The following is a 20,637-nucleotide window of genomic DNA, read 5'->3' as shown; positions in this document are numbered from 1 at the left end:
CTCAAATTATTCACAATTCTACTACCACTTAGGTACAGGTGCATGCTGCCCTAACCCCGGCATCTTATTTTCATTCAGGCAGGCGGCATTCATATAAAAGTGGTCCAAGGGGCGGATTCGCTGTAAGATCACTTTTATAGGCAGCGGAAGTTGTGCATCCCCCCCTCCTGTGGCTTCACGGTTGTCTCCGAGCTTACCAGAGCCGTAAAAAAGCCTGGAGCTGATCCGATCCCTCTGATGTGAGGGCAAGATAGCCCCAACTCGGCTCTATGGCTCTATGCCCTTGGACGATCAGAGCGGCGTCTGGCATCACTTCCGTCTCTCAAGCTTAAAGGGATTTTTCCCCTCTTAAAGTCCTTTTTTTTTTTGCTTTCGAAGGTAAATGAAAGATCTGGAGTCTCAATAAAGAGGATCTGTCATGCTTTTGTCTATAAATAAAAATGATAAAAAAAAAATAAAAATCAAAGGGACAGTGTAAAAAAATTATGCCCACATATGTAAACGGTGTTCAAACCACACATGTGAGGTATTGCTGCACTTGTAAGAGCAATAGAAATAAGAGCAAGAGAAATAATTTCAGTGCAAGATCTCCTCTGTGAATGAAATAGATGATGGTGACTGCGCTGTGTGAGGAAGGGTAAAGAGCAGATGCACAAGGAAGTGAGTAGCAAAAACCCACTACTGAGTAATCGCTAGAGCCAGTGAGGGTGGGAGGTCTGTGAGTCAGTAATGGTGAGCATAAATTAAATATTAATCATACACTATAATTAAATTAAATGATGAACATCACAAACATGAGAAGCATGTAAAACCAAACAGCTTAGTTAATGTGAATAGTGCCAAAAAGTTCAAATATAACACAATCCAGATGAGGTCCCAGAAGTCCCAGAAGAGAGAAGATGTGGGACCGTAATAGGTAAAGAAGTCAAATAACAGCTTAGTTGATGTGAATGGTGCCAAATAGTTCAAATATAACACAATCCAAATGGAGTCCCAGAAGTCCCAGAAGAGGGAAGATGTGGGACCACAATGAGGTAAAAACGTCAAATAACACAAATAAAGTCTTAAAGTGCACTGTGAGCGATAATAGAGGCCCAAGGGGGTGCCAAAAAGTTCAAATAAAACACAATCCAAATGGAGTCCCAGAAGTCCCAGACGAGGGAAGATGTGGGACTGTAATGAGGTAAAAACGTCAAATAACACAAATGAAATCTTAAAGTGCACTGTGAACAATAATAGAGGCCCAAGGGGGTATCCCGTGGTTGAAGAGCAGACTTCGGTGCGCACACCTCTAGTGGTATAAAAGGCTCACCTCCAGGCCATAGCACGGACAGCCTAAAACCAATTTACACACTGTATGTTCACAGGCTCAGCAGGGTAGAGGTGACATCAAAATCTCCACATCAAATGGTCATGTTGAAAGTGAAAGACAAGGGCAAATATGGGATAATACTGTGACTGCAGGTGTGGAAGATAATATATCACATGCACGTGCACTCACATGGAGGACTCTAGCAGCGGGCCTATCTCCTACGAACAGCGAGTTCCTGCGATCCGTCTTGATAGGTGTACTTCCTCTATCTTTCGTTACCACCTAGGCATCCACTGGGTATTGGGTGCTCGGAGGGGTATATAAACAAAAGACAAAAGGAAGGCAATGGTGCAGCTCCGCATAAAAAGGTTTAATAAAAGAAAAGTTAAAAACTCACATTTCCAATGGTGAGATGTTTCCAAAAAAAACGAGCGCCGTGCTCGTGTTCCTCCTGTTAGGATGTGTGGGGTCTGGTACTTCCTGTCCCTACGCGTGGCGTCATGTCACATGACTTCATCTGATGAATGATGAACTTTTTGGCACTATTCACATTAACTAAGCTGTTTGGTTTTACATGCTTCTCATGTTTGTGATGTTCATCATTTAATTTAATTATAGTGTATGATTAATATTTAATTTATGCTCACCATTACTGACTCACAGACCTCCCACCCTCACTGGCTCTAGCGATTACTCAGTAGTGGGTTTTTGCTACTCACTTCCTTGTGCATCTGCTCTTTACCCTTCCTCACACAGCGCAGTCACCATCATCTATTTCATTCACACATTTCTGGCCAGGACCGGTTCCAGGTAACTGCAGCAGTGCCCCCCCCCCCCATAGTATTTAGCACCGATAGCGCGAGAGCCCTTCCAAAGATCTCCTCTGTATCTCTATCACGGAGTAACCTGTAAAATAAATTTAAGCGTCACCTCTGGAGATTTTTTGTCGTTTTTTCGCCATTCCACAAGCGTACGCATTTTTAAGGCATGACCTGTTAAGTATCTATTTACTATAAAAGCTGGGCTAATTTTACTGTTTTTTTATTTTTTATTATTATTATTATTCATTAAAGTGTATTTTTTCAAAAAAAGAGTGCATTTGAAAGACCGCTGTGCAAATACGGTGACACATTTACATAAAATATTGTAAAGACCGCCATTTCATTCTCTAGGGTCTCTGCTAAAAACAAGATATATAATGTTTGGGGTTCCAAGTAGCAAAAAATCATGATTTTCACTTATAAGCAACAACTGTCAGAAAAAGGCCTGGTATTAGCTGGTGATCCTACCATGAATGTCCTTATTCATGTGCTTTCTGGTAAAGGAGCACAATCTCTGTCCTAGTCTTACAACTGTGCTCCTGCATTGTCATTCTGCCACAGGGGGTTTCAATTGAGACAAAAGTTGGTTATTTTAACACACATTATGCAGGAATGATCCACTGTTGTTACCATTTGGAAACCCACTATGAGAATTGCCATGCAGACAATAATAGATTGCATGTATTAAGTGACTGCAAAGAAGCTGCAACAGCTCGTAGACAATGCATGGAGGTTGCGTGTTTTATGATGAATGGTACTTTAGTAAACTAAATGTCATTTACCCAGGGTTTAGAGAAATGTTTAAAAAAATGCTTTTTACCCATGTTAACCTGGATTAATGTAAGAATTAAAAAAATACAAAATGTATTCTAGTGGAGGCATAAATTTAAAGTGACTCTGCTATTCCTCTTGCTATGCCATCTAACAATACATGCATGCAAAGGATATTGTAAACTCTTAATTGCTTTCTCTTTTATGTTACATCTCTCAGTTGTGCTATACACTTTAACTATTTTCACTTTATCTTCCTTAATTCCTCCTTTTCCCAATAGCTGCAATTATTTACTTTTCTATTTCTAATAGACATGTGCTTTCTTTTTGTTTTGAATGCATTTTCGTCAGAATTTCGGGGATTTTTGCGTTTAACAAATGATAACGAACGTGCAAAATCTGAAATCCGAAAGATCTGACATAAAAAAATGCTTTATTTTAAATTTGTTGCGATAATAGTTCGATATAGATAGAAGATTCTACATGACGGTGACAATAGCGATCTGTGTCTATCGAACCTGCGGTTTAATGTGCCTAACTTAACTCTATTAGTCCGAGATTATTCGACATATAGAGAAAAGATTCTACATTATAGAGACATAAAGATTCGACTAAGCAGCTAAAAACATACGATCACTGAAAGCGAACATTTATCGTCAAATGCTCCACCCATAGGCTATAGAAGAATTATTTTGTTGATTGACTACTGTAGTAATAATAATTAATAAATATAATTATTACTAGTCATACAACATTAGAATTCTACTATAGCATTCGACCGGAAATTTATGATTGCGACATTGTACAGTTTAGCTGCTTAGTCGAATCTTCTTAGAACATTTGACAGACGCCATAAGCCTTCAATTCACAGATTCAACCTTAATTCGGATTTTCAGACAAATGCATTTTTTTAACGAAACAAAATGAATAAAAACAAATTTCAGGAGTGACTAAATTTTATTTTCTTCGGACGAAAACAAAATTCCGAAACAAAATATTTCAGTCTGCACATGTCTAATTTCTAATGGCTATGAAGAAGCTTGGCAGTAGGTTGGTAGCGAAGACACAATATATTGTCAGAAGTATTGGGACATCTGCCTTTACAGGTATTGGGACCTCTACTTTTGACAATATATTGTATGTTTGTCTGTGATCCAGATGGCAGGGGGGTGGGAGGCATAAGTTAGTACCAAAAAGCAACTACACTTTAAGCATAATTTCAGTTACAGCCTAACTTATATTTGTTATTTGTATGTTGACTTTAGGTTTTTATATAACAACTCCACGAACACCTGGATATGGTTCACAAATTCGCATTTCAAGTCTACCTTTAATTCCAACCTCAGAACCACTCTGTCTTAGTTTTTGGTAAGATGGAACAAAAAAAAACAAAAAAAAATGAATCACTGCGTCTCAAAAAAAGAAAATTATGCTATTCTCTAAAGACACTTAATTAACATTATTTAAAAGGTTAAATAGTTTTCTCAAGCATAAACAGAAAAGTAATTTCACTTAATCATGTAAACCTTTTATTAAAATAATATGATCTGTCACTTCTATTTCTTGTTTTCCTGCATACATAAGCAGTACATAAGCAGTATTAATTAAGGAAATGTAGGACACAGCAAACGACATCAGCAGCTGGATTTAATAAAACCTTGCAAACCGTAGCTGGAAGATTTTGATTTGTGAGTACAGCACTCAATAATTAATGAAGCCTAAGGTCACTTAGCAAACATGCCTCCTGTGTTGAGGTATGCTAACTAAGAGCTAAATGGGATCTTGAACTGATATTAATTTTGACACTATGACTAGCAGGCATTGCTTTTGAATAGTAAGACATGCAAACCACAACAGGTGCAGATGCTGGATAAACTTACCATGAGCCTATCTGCTTGTGCCACTAGGCTATTTTGTATTAATAACAGACAACATTATAAAATACTACAAAGTTGTGCATGTTATGTCACGTGACCACCTAGAACACCTTTACATAGAAGGTGTGGCTTGGACATGACAACACTGTATATATGAAACCAATAAAGTAGCTATAGAGAAACTTGCATTTCCATTGATTACAGTTAAACCTAAGCTGCCATTGCTTTCTGTCCCTAGCCAATGGACCTTGGTTTGAAAGTGCAGATAATTCATGGGAGCTCCTCTTTAAAGTCGTTGAAAAACCCTTTACAACCACTTTTACCTACAGGTAAGCCTAGATTAAGGCTTACCTGTAGGTGCTCGAAATATCTCCTAAACCTCCACGGTTTAGGAGACATTTACAATTGTCTATTACAGTAGACAACGGCGCGGGCGCACTTTAGAAACAGCGATCGTGCCGTAGCTACAGGAGGCTGTGCTGTGACTGGAGGCTCCTGCATGGAGTGACGTCATTGCAGCTCTGGCCAATCACAGCGCTGGAGGCGCGATATCCAGAAGTAACCCCCGGGAGAGATGTCGGCCGCCCGAACGGTGTACGAAGACGGCTGTAGGTGGATATTACATAATGAGCTTTGTCTTGCAGGTGGTGTTTTTTTTTAAAGTGGGTTTACACCCACTTTAAACTCACTTGCATATTTTTTGTACCTAATAAGGAAGGTTTTTTTTTTAGCTTACGTGTTTCCCCTGAAGAGGTCATGTTTCACTGTGGTGCCCTTAACCTCCCTGGCGGTATGATTCTTTCAGAAAAAACATGCTGAAAGCGGTACCATTATTTGCAAGGAAATTTGGCGTTTTATATTGTAGGTCTGTAATTTTTAGAAATAACTCACTTAAATCTGACCAAACAAGATTCTAATAGGCATCCCGGGTATGACATTTTTTTAAAAACAAAATTATAAATTATAATATAATAAATAATTATAAATAATTATAACAAATAATAATATAATTATAATAAAAATTATTCAATAATGTAATCAAATTAAAATCACTGAAATTTGCTCAGTTGCAGAATTGTTGCTGTCATTATTTTTTTTTTTTTATGACAAATTTCCCCACAAATCGATATCGCACAATTCTGCAAGTGATTATAATTTATTATCGCTGTTTTTTAGCTGATCTAAAACTATTTTTGACATAAAGGGACACTTTTGGTTGCTATGGACAATCTACAGTTTGCAGGCAGAAAGAACAGTTTTTATTATATAAAAGTGCATGCAGGGCACTGGGCAGACCACTAGGGACAGGGGGGGTGTGTTTTTTTTACATACAGTACTGTAATCTATAAGATTACAGTATACTGTATGTAAGGTGTTTGTTTACATTTTTGAATTTGGCGCCGTTCTCCGTCCCCGTGCGTCGTAACGTCGCAGGGAACGGAGATCGGCGTCACACGGAGGCACTATGTGAATCGAGCGAGGTCCCGCTCGCTCACACAGCGCGGTGGCATCGCTGGATCCAGGGACAAGGTAAGTAAAAAGTGCCTGTGGATCTAGCGAGGCAAGCCCGAGTCTGACTCGGGGTTACCGATCGTAGCAGGAAAATCTAACCCCGAGTCAGTCTCGGGAACACCGCCAGGCAGGTTAAATCACTTCTTGAAACTTTGGATCTTGGGAATGCACACCTAGGAGAGTGGTGGGAGGGGGTCACAAGTTAGGGCTTGGATGGGAGCTCTGTTGGATTGTGAATTTATCATAATTCAATTCTTTAGACTGGTAATGAGTCCTGTAGCAAAGTGCACTTGAAATTTCACTGAAAGTGCACTTGGAAGTGCAGTTGCCGTAAATCTGAGGGGTAGATCTAAAATGAGAGGAATCTCTGCTGATTTTATTATCCAATCATGTGCAAGCTAAAATGCTGTTTTTTTTATTTTCCTTTCATGTCCCCCTCAGATCTACAGCGACTGCACTTCCAAGTGCATTTTCAGTGCAATTTCAAGTGCACTTTGCACTTGTAGTTTGCACTTGCAGTGCAAAGTGGATTTGCCTTTAGTAAATAACACCCAGCGTGCTTGACCCTGCAATATGAGTTGCTGATACATGTGAAATATTCACTTTGCTGCATTGTAGTTGTGACAATATATTTTATTTTTTATATTTTTTAGGTATTTTATGTATGGCCCCAATGTATTCCATTTCAATGTTCTAAAAATATTTGGAAATGGCTCTGAACAAGTTGTTTTCTCTAAAGAAGGAAACTATGGCATGAACTGGAATCCTGGACAGGTCACCCTAAAGGAAACTTCTGAAATGGTGGTAAGCAATGTTACTGTTTCAGTTTAAATCAATATTAAAGTCTTGTTTAAAAAAAAAAATAATAATAATAATAAACATGTCATCCTTACCTGCTCTGTGTAATGGTTTTGCACAGAGCAGCCCAGATCCTCCTTTTCTTGGGTCTCTCACCAGAGCTCCTGCCCCCCCCCTCCTGCCGAGTGCCCCCCGCAGCAAGCAGCTTTCTATGGGGGGCACCTGAGCCAAGCTGCTGCTCTGTGTGTCCATTCAAACATGAAGCCGTGGCTAGGCCCCACCCCCTCTCTATTCTCATTTGCTCACTGACTTTGATTGACAGCAGCAGGAGCCAATGGAGCCCACTGCTGTGTCTCAGCCAGTCAGGAGAGAGAGTCCTAGAACGCCAAGGCTTTCGTGCAACACCACTGGATCGAGATGGGATTTAGGTAAGTATTAGGGGGGCTAAGGGGGGCTACTGCACACAGAAGTTTTCTTATCTTAACCACTTCACCCCGGAAGGTTTTACCAACTTAATGACCAGGCCATTTTTTGTGATACGGCACTGCATTACTTTAACTGACCATTCTTCCCACAAATAGAGCTTTCTTTTGGTAGTATCTGATCATCTCTGCTGTTTTTATTTTTTGCACTATAAACAAAAAAGATTGAAGATTTTGAAAAAAAAAAATGTAAAGACAAGATCTCTATCTTCTCAACTGTCAGAACGGCGATCTGCCTTGTTTACATAGGCAAATCGCCATTCTCACTCTCGCAGGAAGGAGCGCAAGTAGCCGGCGGACATCGGTTCTGCCGGACCTGTTGATTGACTCCCCCTCTGTCCAATCAGTGCGTGATCACGCCCCGAGGCGGCATGCCCCCTGATGGATAGTGCATTAAATCAAGTACAGGTACATGATTTCGCGGAATAGAGCCAACCTGCCGCAGTACATGTAAATTAGGCAGTCAGCAAGTGGAATGCATTAAGGTAAAAAAAACTTTTGCCTTTAGAACCACTTTAATTTCATAACAATATCATTGACATGTATTCTAAATTTGAATGATCATATTACGATACATTGCCACGTGTCTAGGTGGAAGCAATGGTATACACAAAGCCTCAGTAGACATTTTAGAGAAAAGTGAGGACATAGAAAAAAAGGTTCTAATAAAGTTCATTTATTTTTCTAATTAATAGGTCAAATTAATATGTCAAACACAATATTATAAAGGAACACTGACTCCACCCACAACTACATCCAAGGGAGGGGATCTCTCTAAAAGGGGTCCTAACATCTGCTTACACACTGATTATGAATTCTGCCAACATAGTACAGACAGAGTTAATTATAGAAACAATTCTCTGAGATTAATAAATATTGTTTTAAAGTTATATTACGTAGATGAGCACATGTTACAAATATAAAGTAGGTGTTATCCTATTTTGGCTACAAAAGGGGAAACATACCTTAATCAATTGCTAGGCTTTTAAATTACCTGAACCTAATAGTCCTCCTCACACTCACCATACCACAGTAAGTATACAAACTTAGGTAGTGTAGAAGTGGGCCACCGCACACACTTGTATTGATATTAGCCTAGGTACACTCCAAGACAAAAGTATGTAGAATATGCTACAGAGAGTAGGTGCACTCAGCAAGACTTTCAACAGGAGGAACTTTTGACACCATTTTAATAATGTCAACATTTTTGCGGGTGCAGCCCACCATTCTCAAGACCGACAACCTTGTGTAAACCTAAGATTGGCAGTTACCCAAGTATAAGAGCTGGAACCTATTCCAGCCCAGGCAGTGGTTATGTCCTCTTACAGGCTAGCTGATTTGCAGGGAAGTGCACATGCATGGCCTAGTCTCTATGAGTACTAATAAAAAATCAATTTACTTGTAGGTTTGCAAGCATGGAGAGGCTTATATGCTGTTAAGCCTAAAAGTATAGATATCTTAGTAAAGACTTTTAGTGAATTCTTAACACAGGACGAAACTTGCATGAATGCCACTAAATGTTGTTATATAGTCATGCAGGAATACACAGGCTTGGGTTATTTTACAGTTCCAGTTCCCTGACAGTAATCACAGGAACTGCAGTCTGCTCACACAATTTGTAATAAAATCATCTTTGCCATTGTGAAGCTTCCCTCCAACCACTTTGCATATTATTTTATATACTGTGATTCTGTACTTGCCAAAAAATGCAGAAATCTACCTAAACTGAGTCTGGCTGCAAACATGTTAACTGTGGGCAGCTGAAGCTACTGCCTGTTCACTTCCTGGATTTACACAGAGGCACCCCTCAATCTCTGCAGCCCTGCAGCTCTCATTGGCCATCTTATAACTCACCCCCTTCCCGTCCTAGACAACTCTCATGAGAGTGAAAGACAGAACTGTGCATGATGTCATAAGCCTAGGCTAATAACCAAACAAGAAATAGGAAGTGCTCTATATAAGGTATTTACTAGCAGAATATTTTTTTTTTACTATCCAAAGTTAAAACAACAAGGAGAGATTTAATACATGGGAAGTTAAAAAAAAAATGACTGACGCTTTAAGTTCCCATTAAGGTTATACACTTCAAATAAATAATTTATAAAGTCTGAAAAAATAATATTTAAGTCAGCAGTGCTAAACCACCAGTAGGACATGAACAACATTGTGCCTCACTACTAATTTTTAGTGTGACCATTTTCCACTAAAGGAAAATAAGATACAATTTTAACCTCTTGGCGCCGACATGCATGCAACTATGCATGCAACTATGTGGCCTCTTGGTGGGTGGGACTTAGCGCTGAGTGGCTGCATATTTGTGTACCACATTGCAAACACAGCTGTGCCGAGACCGTGTGCCCTGCATACGCCCGTCAGTTACCGGCGGCAAACAGAAAGTTCATAATCATTTCTTGCAATTGGGAGCTTTCCAATCATGTTACCTCTGCGACATCCAATCACGGTGGCCACATGATCATAAACCCCGCCCTGCCTCTCGGCATTTGAAACCCCTTAAAGCGCAAAGAGGCACCAGCGCCAAGGGGTTAAAGACTATTTATATGCCATTATTTCACAATGTATCAAGTAACAGTTTCACATTTTGAAAAAAACAAGTATTTTTTTAATTTTTTTTAGGTGGCATTTGAAGCCATTACAAATGGATGGTATAGTGACATTGCATTAGATGATCTAAAATTGTCTCTTGGAAAATGCAATGAAAGTATGTATCCCGAACCAACTCGTGTTCCTACTCCGGTTATCACGACCCCTGGTCCATGTGAGTACCATGCCGTCATTTTGATTACATGCTAGATGTTGCTTGTGTGTTTTTGCAGTAATTATGATTTGTTTGTGAATCACGTTAGCTCTCAGGCTTGGCTGCCTATTAGAATCAGTCTTGTTTTAGAAACAATGACTTTGACAGATGGCAAAATCAAGTGCCATGAGAAAGAGTGAATTTATTGGCTATGCTGACTACTATATTCATACAACAAATCTGTTCAGCCACTAGCAATAGTGGAAACTGCACATTTTGTGGCAAGATGGTCTCATTAATTGCTTCACTAGCAATGTTTGTTTCCCATTTGCTCAAGCCTGACATATTCTGTATTTTATCACTGTAAAATTAATGTGCTGTTATAGATCCAGAAAACATAACAAATGTTCATGTATTATCAGTTCTTATGGACTATTAGGTCGTTTATAAATGAAAACAAATTATATAATATAGAGGCTCAGTATAGTTTAGGCCTGAAAAGCAATTCTCATTTCTGTTTTTCTGTAATGGTATAAGTTTTTATTAAAGCGGGAGTTCACCCGAAAATCAATTTTTAACATTAGATTGAGGCTAATTTTGCGAAGCAGAATCTGGTGTTTTTTTTTAAATCAATGCAGTACTTACCGTTTTAGAGATAGATGTTCTCCGCCGCTTCCGGGTATGATCTTCAGGACTGGGCGTTTCTATTTGATTGACAGCCTTCCGACGGTCACATACAGCGCGTCACGAGTTGCCGAACGTCGGTGCGGCTCTATACGGCGCCTGCGCACTGACGTTCGGCTACTTTTGGGAACTAGTGACGCGCTGTATGCGACCGTCGGAAGGCTGTCAATCAAATAGGAACGCCCAGTCCCGCAGCCCATACCCGGAAGCGGCGGAGAAGATCTATCTCTAAAACGGTAAGTACTGCATTGATTTAAAAAAAAAACACCCGATTCTGCTTTGCAAAATTAGCCTCAATCTAATGTTAAAAATTGATTTTTTTGGGTGAACGTCCACTTTAATAATAAAAATTGTGGGCATACTGCAATAAGGGAGGGTACAACATTTAATGGAAATGGTAGAAATTGGCTAAATGTGATGCTATAGTGCAAAAAAAATGGGATTGTTTACTTCAAGTTCTACAGTTAGTACACACTTTCATACAATGAGAGTTATTTGGTATGACTCTTTTCCAACCAGATTCTTCTACAGTCTCCTCTCTGAGGACACCAGGAGACACTCCTGGCTGACCCATTCTGTAGAAAAAAATATATCAAGCAAGTTGTTCCTGACTGATTGCTACTATTTTGTCTTAAAAAAAACAATACCTGGAAGTTCTGTCTGTTCCCCTTCTGTCTCCCCACTCCATAGTCACAAATATGTATGCTAAGTGTACATGGTTGATGTACCGATGTAGGTACATGTTGATGTGCCTACAAGTGAATGGGAAAACCAGTTGTGGGACAAACTTCAGGTTGGTTAGACTGCTTTCGCACATCTGAGCAGCCTCTTAGGTAGGCAGTCACCTTTAGGGTGAGGTAGAGCTATAACTGGCAGAGGAATTGTCTGAATGATCAAACAGAATCCTTACCTTGCCCTATGTACCTTAGTAGTTGCTGTTGCAGGTATTTCAGAAGGAATGAGGAAGGAAGGTCATTATTACAGGGTACAAAACTTGCTCCACTCACCTTCCTTTATAGCATCAATACCAGGTGCTGCTGTTGCACACTCCTATCACCATTGTCTTACATGGTCATTCTATTTCATAGATGTCAAGCGTAACAAGTAAAGAAATTCATTGAATGGTCAGACAGACAGTAGTTTTGAACCCTACTAAGGTGCTGAGAGAAATTAAAACCTAAATCTCTTTTTTCTTTCACATTAAATTGTTTGTTGGCAGGTGTTAGTGTCCTTCTTTTTTTTTTAACAGTAAAGTTTAGTGTCCTTTAATTGTTGCCCCTCCTATAGTGTTGTAATTGGCGGAGATAGTGCAACTTAATATGCCAGCATTGGACACTTTGGGTATAGGAGCAGGACACCCCTGATTACCAAAGATGTATTGCTGTGCTAGAGCTATAGAGATCCCTCCACAGAGCTCAACTGCCAGGGTGGTGAGTAAGGACACTTTGGGAGCAGAAAGAGGACATATTGCGGTTCTGGATTCCAAATTGTAGCTTGCTCTACATGTTTTTGCTCTACCACTTCGTTACCCAAAGTGTCCACAGCTGGCATATTAAGTTGCACTATCTCCATCCTCCTATAGCGATGTAATACTTGGAGATAGTACAACTTAATATGCCAGCTGTGGACACTTTGGGTATGGGAGCAGGGCACCCCTAATTACCAAAGATGTACTGCTGTCCTAGAGCTACAATAGAGAGCCTTCCACATGGCTGAACTGCCAGGGTGGTGAGTAAGAGCACTTTGGGAGTAGAAAGAGGAGATTTGGGGGTTCCAGTTTCCAAATTGTAGCCTACTCTACATGTTTCAAAACTTGGCTTTGCTTCTTCAGGAGTTATATTGGTGCACCGATGTGAAAAGGCAAATTTACATATTAACCACATATACATAGATTCCAAAAACAGTTATTTCCACGAAAAATTATATCAACTTACAATATATATTTAAAATAATCAAAGTAGAGCAAAGGGCAAAGGCTGGCAAAAGTGTTGAATTCAACAGGTGAGCACACCAAGAGGCTATAGGCAGCAATGTATCCTGGTAAGTATACAGCACAAGTCTTTGTATAAACATGATCACCTCTACATAATTACTATCTGTACACCTGAATTGCCTAGACCACAGATGCCACAATCAGTGATGTGAACTTTGTATGAAGACCTCAGGCAATCTTGGATATCAATAACAGTGTATGTACAGTATACCATGTGGGTATTGGGGTTGTGGGTGCCAAAAAATAAGGGAGTCACTGTTGCAGGGATAGTAGGCCACCTGTTTCCCAGTAACAGGTGCTGCTCTCATGCCACTCCCATACAAATTTTCTGACATGGCTAATCCTGGATAAAAAGGCAACAACAACTGGAGAGATTACCATTTTGACATTTGTAATTTGTTTGCCCATTCTGCACTATGCTTCTTTAACTGGAAATGACATGGTCATGCAACGCTGTACCCAAATGAAATGTACCGTATATATTTTCTCTGGGAAAGTGATCAGGATGTCCACTCAGATGAACGAAAAAGAACCTGCCCAGCCATCAATCTGTTATTGGCTGGGCAGGAAGGTGTTTACAAAAGGTAAGTATACAAGAGTATGCAGTATAGATAGGAGTAAGGAAGAGGAAAAGTTGTTAAGAATGGTTAGTGTTAAGCTTTACTACTACGTTAAATTGTGTAACCTACAGTAAATATCAATAAGAGAAGGGGGATCAATATGAAACATCTGCCCTACATGTTTATGATGACATAATAACTCCCATAGGTGCTTTACCCAACCAGATTGTATAAGTTTGATGAAATTTTGTATCTTTGAAAACACAGAAAACCCCCTTAAAGCAAGTGTAACCCTAAAAATAAAACTGCCAAAGGGTACATATATTTTAGTAGAAGAATTTCTACTTTCTTTGCCAGAAAAAGCTAACTTTTTGTTTGTTACTAACAAATTCTTGGGGCCAGATTCACGTAGAATTCCGGCGGCGTAACGTGTTGCATTTACGTTACACCGCCGCAAGTTTTATCGGCAAGTGCTTGATTCACAAAGGCACTTGCCTGTAAACTTACAGCGGCGTAGCATAAATCCGTCCGGCGCAAGCCCGCCTAATTCAAATGGGGCGTGTATCATTTAAATTAGGCGCGTTCCCGCGCCGAACGTACTGCGCATGCTCCGTTTTGAAATTTCCCGCCGTGCTTTGCGCGAAATGACGTCGCACCGACGTCATTTTTTGAACGTCGACGTGAGTTACGTCCTTTTCTATTCACGGACAACTTACGCAAAAAAAAAATTTGAAATTCGACGCGGGAACGACAGCCATACTTTAATTGATTAAAGAAGAACGACGGCCATACTTTAACATGGCAAGTCTAAAGATAGGCCACGAAATACCAGCTTTAACTATACGCTGGGAAAAGTCGACTAGCGACGACGTAAGAGAATGCGACGGCCGCGCGTACCTTCGTGAATCGCCGTAAACAGCTAATTAGCATATCCAACGCGGAAAACGACGCAAACTCCACCCAGCGGGCGCCGAAGTATTACACCTACGATCCGAAGGCGTACGAAGCCAGTCGGATCGAAGCCAGAAGCCGTCGTATCTTGGTTTGAGGATTCAAACTAAAGATACGACGCGGCAAATTTGAAAGTACGCCGGAGTATCAGCAGATACCCCGGCGTACTTCTTCTCTGAATCTGGCCCTTGGCATTTCTGATGGCTGAGGGCAAACGATATGATAAGTATGTCATCTTGCACAGCATACTTTTTTATTATAGCATGAGCCCCCAGCTCTCCAAGGGACTTTAATTACACTGTAAGTAAGATAACATGGGCAGATTGGGGAACATGTATATGTGTCAGTTAAAACTACAGTACATAAAATATGACAATGTGACTTAGGCTGGCCATACATAGGTCGTATTTTGAAAGCATTTTCTTTTGAAAATCTTAACTAAGAATTTCAGTTTGAATTTCACACCATTAGTGGGCTGCAGCAACGGCCGATTTTTGTGCATCCATCTAATTTTGAGTAATCAGGCATGTTGGAAATAAAAATAAAAAAAAACATGCTAATCATTTCTAATCAATGATGAGAGAATCGTGCAAAAAATAAAATTGAAAAAGAAATGCGCATGAGTGCAAAATAAAATTCCCATAAAGACAAGAAGATTCCCAGCCATGAAAATTCTTTTCTGTAGCAACATGAGGTTAAATTGAAGGCTTGGCTGGTCAAATTTCAAAATCAATAGTGACACCATCAGACCACAAAACAAACAACATTTCTGATTTTCGAAAGAAAATTTGTTCGGAATTCGACCCATGTATGGCCTGCATTAGAGCACGCCACTCATGTACTGAGATAAATTACAAATGCTACCATTGCTGACCTGCCTCTGAACATGCTGGTTTGTTGGTTTTTCCCTGAGGTCACTTTTCAACCGCCTTTCTCTCTGATTGCTACAAGTTCCCCTTCAATAAGGAGAAAGTACTCATGATCAGGAGAAGGAATAGGGTTAAGTGTGACTATTGCTAAAGTAAAAAAACAAGATCCTAGCATCTATGGTGAGGGAGATGAAGTTGAAGCCACCATGTTTTAGTAAAACAGCGGTTCATCATTCTAGGGAAACATAGCAACATTAGCCTTGTTCCCCGGGGGAGTATGTGACATCCTTCAAGGAGAATAGTAGGCAGTAGTGATAACATTTGTAGTCCAGTCAAGCCAAACTACACTAGGGAAAGTGTACCTGGCAACAGTATCTGCAGCATTCCAACTCTTTGTACCTTTACTGACTCAGAGAAAACCCTGTTGCTGCAAAAATAAAGGTATCAGTTGGTGTCTAGAGGTAGTAGTATCAGTTAAAGTGCCTTGAAAAAGTATTCATACCCCTGTGAAATTTTACCAATTTTGCCATGTTACAACCAAAAATGTAAATGTATTTTATTGGGCATTATTGTGATAGACCAACACAAATTGGCACATACAGTAATTGTGAAGTGGAAGGAAAATGATTAATCGTTTTCATTTTTTTTTAAGAAATATGTGAAAAGTGTGGTGTGCATTTGTAATCAGCTTGTTTTTGGGGATGTCTCTACCAGCTTTGCACATCTAGAGAGTAAAATTTTTGCCCATTCTTCTTTTCAAAATGACTAAAGCTCTGTCAGATTGGATGGAGAGCGTCTGTGTTGCTACAGATTCTTAATTGGATTTAGTTCTGGACTTTGACAGGACCATTCTAACACATGAAAAGGCTTTGATCTAAACTACTCCATTGTACCTCTGGCTGTATGTTTAGGGTTGTTGTCCTGCTGGAAGGTGAACCTTCACCCCAGTCTCAAGCCTTTTTCCAGACTCTAACAGGTTTTCTTTTAAGATTTCCCTGTATTTAGCTCCATCTACCTGCCCATCAACTCTGACCAGCTTCCCTGTCCCTGCTGAAGAAAAGCATCCCCACAACATCATGCTGCCGCCACCATTTTTCACGGTGGTATGGTGTGTTTTTCTGCCACAGAAAGCATTTTACTTTTAGGCCAAAAAGTTAAATTTTGTTTTTTTCTGACCAGAGCACCTTCTTCCACATGTTTGCTGTGTTCCCCACATGACTTCTCGCAAACTAAAAACCGGACTTCTTGTGGCCTTCTTTCAAGAATGGCTTTCTTCTTGCTACTTTTCCATGAAGGCCAGATTTGTGGAGCGCAGACTTAGACCCCTTTCACACTGCCGAAGCCCATAGCGTCGGCGGTAAAATAGCTGTAAAACACCGCCATTTTACTGTCGGATTTGCGGTGCATTTCGGTCGCTAGCGGGGTGCTTTTAACCCCTGCTAGTGGCCAAAAAAGGGTTAATACCCCCCTGCAATGCACCGCTACAGCAGCGTATTGCCGGCGGTACCGCGCCGCTGCCCATTGATTTCAATGGGCAGAAGCGCATTGGCAGCAGTGAGTTCACCGCTGCTAATGCGCTCCAAAGAAGCTGCTGGCAGGACTTTTTCTGACACCCTGCTAGCTCACCGCTCCAGTGTGAAAGCCAGAGGGCTTTCATACCGGAGTGAATAGAGCAGCAGTTTAAGGACGGTTTGCAGGCGCTATTTTTAACGCTATAGCACCTGCAAAACGCCCTAAGTAGGAAAGGGGTCTTATAGTTTTTCTGTAGACAGATTCTTCTACCTGAGCTATGGATCTCTGCAGCTCCTCCAGAGCTACCTCTTAGCTGCTTCTCTGATTAATGATCTCCTTGACCGGCCTTTCAGTTTAAGTGGATGGCCATGTCTTGATAGGTTTGCAGTTGTGCCATACACTTTCTATTTTCAGATGATGGATTAAACAGTGATATGGAGATGGTCCACTGGACACTGAGATGGTGAAAGCTTGGCATATTTTTTTATAACCTAAACCTGCTTTAAACTTCTCCACAACATTATCCCTGACCTGCCTGGTGTGTTCATTGGCCTTCATGATGCTGTTTTTTTCCACTAAGGTTCTATAACAAATCTGTGAGGGCTTCATAGAACAGCTGTATTTAGACTGAGATTAAATTACATACAGGTGGACTCTATTTACTAATTAGGTGACTTCTGAAGGCAATTGGTTCCACTTGATTTTACTTAGGGGTATCAGAGTAAAGGGAGCTGAATACAAATGCACGCCACACTTTTTACATATTTATTTGTAAGCAATGTTAAAACCATTTATCATTCTCCTTCCACTTCACAATAATGTGCCACTTTGTGTTGTTATATCACATACAATCACAATAAAATACATTCATGGTTTTGGTTGTAACATGACAAAATTTGAAAAATGTCAAGGGGGTATGAATACTTGTTTAATGCACTGTATGTGAGAGTTCTCTGGCCTACAGTTTTGATACTAGACACAAACATTGTCACATGGAAGAAGGTTACATGCCTTACCATACCCAGAAGCATGGGTAAAGCAGGTAGTGGCACGGGATCACTGATATAGTAATATATCAGTGATATATATCAAGGAGAGCCTGTTCAGACATTGGATGAAAAGACTGACAGTATCACTTTAAGCTTCATAAAGGTTCATGTTTAAAACACAAATCCATTACTAAATGCAGAAAAATCCAATAAAAAGTCTTTAAAAGTCAGAAAATTGTATATAAAAAAAAAATCTTTATTAGTAGATGTTTATACTCACAATTACAAACCCCCTGCCAGTTCTATTGATTTCTTGTGGGAAAAAATCTATACCTCCCACCATTTAAGCAAATCAGTTCAAATCATACCATTTGCATTCAAATGAAACGACAAGGTTACGTGAGGTGAGCTGTCAGCACTGCAGTTACAGTTTTATGTGTCAGCATTTATTTATTTATATCTGTTTATTTATGAAACTAAATCAAAGTAATTATAAATAAGGTAAGGTTGTCATGTTTTAACTATCATCTTAAAAAAAAAGATTATCGATCCTCAGTTTCCTGACCTGTAAGGCTGCATGCTCATGTCTGGTATGGATTTTTGGGGGGGAACCCACACTTTTTAAAATTTTGGCTCCCTTTAAAATACATACCAGACCCAAAACACTGTTTTTTTCCTTTATTTTTTATTGTCGGCTATTTTTCGTTTACATTTAGCTGTCAGTGGGGAAACACACTGACAGCTGATGAGTCATGGGTTGTTAAGGACACGGCTTAACAACCAGTTATTCTTCATACAGAGGGGGCATGTCAGACATCAGCAGAGAGATCACTGCTTACACCCAGAGAGCAATGGTCCCACTCTAAAGCCCTGTACACGTGGGCTGAATATATTCAACATAAACTGGCCAAAATTCAGTCCGTGTCTACGGTAGCCTACTCAACCAAAAACATCTGCATCTGATTAGCACTCGCAGCCAATGGCTGCGAACACTGACCGGTGTGTTCTTGCGCGGGTGGGGGGGTCAGTGGTGGGATCACTGTACTAACATCAGATAACCCGCTGGTTAAACAGAAAAAATACTGATAGTATGTACCTAGCCTAAAGCTGCTGGCATGAAAAGCACTTTCTACTAAGGTTGTACCATAGTTGCTTTCCATCGGCCCCTCAAAACAAATAATCAGCTCCAGCATTTTTCCTGCAGACTGACCCCTCCCACTTCTTTTTTAACATCTCCAGGGGTGTTCCAATGGTGGAAGGGGAAACAGGGGAGGGGGGCCTTGGTAAGTTTAGACTTGGACCTCAAAGTCAACATTAATAATATTTTAGACTAATATTTGCTACAGAAAAAAGGAGAATGAGACCCATTCCAGCCTAACAGCATACCAAAAACAGAGAGGTAGTGGAGTTGGGACTTTGAATGAGGTATAAGGGTGTAATAAATGAAATAAATGAAATAACTTGGATGTCATGGTTCCCTACAAATTGGCATGATGCGGTATGAATAAACCAGTAACCACAGTACATTTATGATACAGAAATGTAATAACACAAGAGCAATTCATAATCATCATTAATTTAAAAACACATGATTAGTTAGGGAACATTTAAACTTGGTAATAAATACATCAAGGAATAATAAATAAAGAAACGACATGCTCAACATATGCAGAAATTAATAAATGATGATAAGGGCTTGTGTAGGGCATCCGAGGATGTACACTAGTCAGGAGTTTGGATGCATGAAAAATAATCTACAGTAGTTTGATTCAAAATGGCTGACTTAAAAATGGCCGCCATGGTCACCACCCATCTTGAAAAGTTTCCCCCCTTACATATACTAATGTGCCACAAACAGGAAGTTAATATCACCAACCATTCGCATTTTATTAAGGTGTATCCATATAAATGGCCCACCCGGGTGGATCCATATAAATGGCCCACCCGGGTGGATATATATTAATGGCCCACCCTGTAGAATGAAATGAATGTAGAGATTTGTAGTGGTAGTTTCTGGGGATACACTACTCCCCATAGACAAACCCAATAAAATGACATTTTTGCTACAGCTGCCCATTTATGCTGTATTTACAGTACCTCACAAAAGTGAGTACACCCCTCACATTTTTGAAAATATTTTATTACATCTTTTCATGTGACAACACTGAAGAAATTACACTTTGCTACAATGTAAAGTAGTGAGTGTACAGCTTGTATAACAGTGTAAATTTACCACCCCCTCAAAATAATTCAACACACAGCAATTAATGTCTAAACTGCTGGCAACAAAACTGAGTACACCCCTAAGTGAAAATGTCCAAATTGGGCCCAAAGTGTCAATATTTTGTGTGGTCACCATTAATTCCCAGCACTGCCTTAACCCTCTTGGGTATGGTGTTCAGCAGAGCTTCACAGTTTGCCACTGGAGTCCTCTTCTACTCCTCTATGAAGACATCACAGAGATGGTGGATGTTAGAGACCTTGCGCTCCTCCACCTTCCATTTGAGGATGCCCAACACTATCCACCACCACACTCGACGTGCAGATCCTAATGGTCTTGCGTCCGGTCCAGCCAGCGCTGCTCTTCGAGTGCACACAAACCCACAGGAGCAGGATACAGGGGGGAAAAGAGTGAGGACGTCACACAGTTGCCATGACAACATGCTTTGGAGGCATAGCCTCCTTCCTCAGGTCACCATGGCCAGTTCTGAGTGGAACCTATCCTGTTAAACCGCTGTATGTTCTTGAAAA

At 40.1% G+C, this 20,637-nt stretch overlaps 1 protein-coding gene across 1 annotated transcript in view; it reads left to right on the top strand.

Moving 5' to 3' along the window:
• The window catches only part of TMPRSS15 (transmembrane serine protease 15), a 505,254-nt gene that overhangs the window by 198,270 nt on the left and 286,347 nt on the right, over positions 1 to 20,637 (top strand). The window contains exons 11-13 of the mRNA XM_040338815.1: positions 4,170 to 4,272; positions 6,947 to 7,097; positions 10,208 to 10,349. Of these exons, the coding sequence (XP_040194749.1) occupies positions 4,170 to 4,272; positions 6,947 to 7,097; positions 10,208 to 10,349 (396 nt within the window). The remainder of the gene's footprint in view (positions 1 to 4,169; positions 4,273 to 6,946; positions 7,098 to 10,207; positions 10,350 to 20,637) is intronic.

The sequence above is a fragment of the Rana temporaria genome, chromosome 2 (genome assembly GCF_905171775.1).
Source record: "Rana temporaria chromosome 2, aRanTem1.1, whole genome shotgun sequence".
In the NCBI taxonomy this organism is placed as follows: domain Eukaryota; kingdom Metazoa; phylum Chordata; class Amphibia; order Anura; family Ranidae; genus Rana; species Rana temporaria.
The sequence above is the reverse complement of the archived record's forward strand: the minus strand, read 5'-3'. Positions and strand labels throughout refer to the sequence as shown.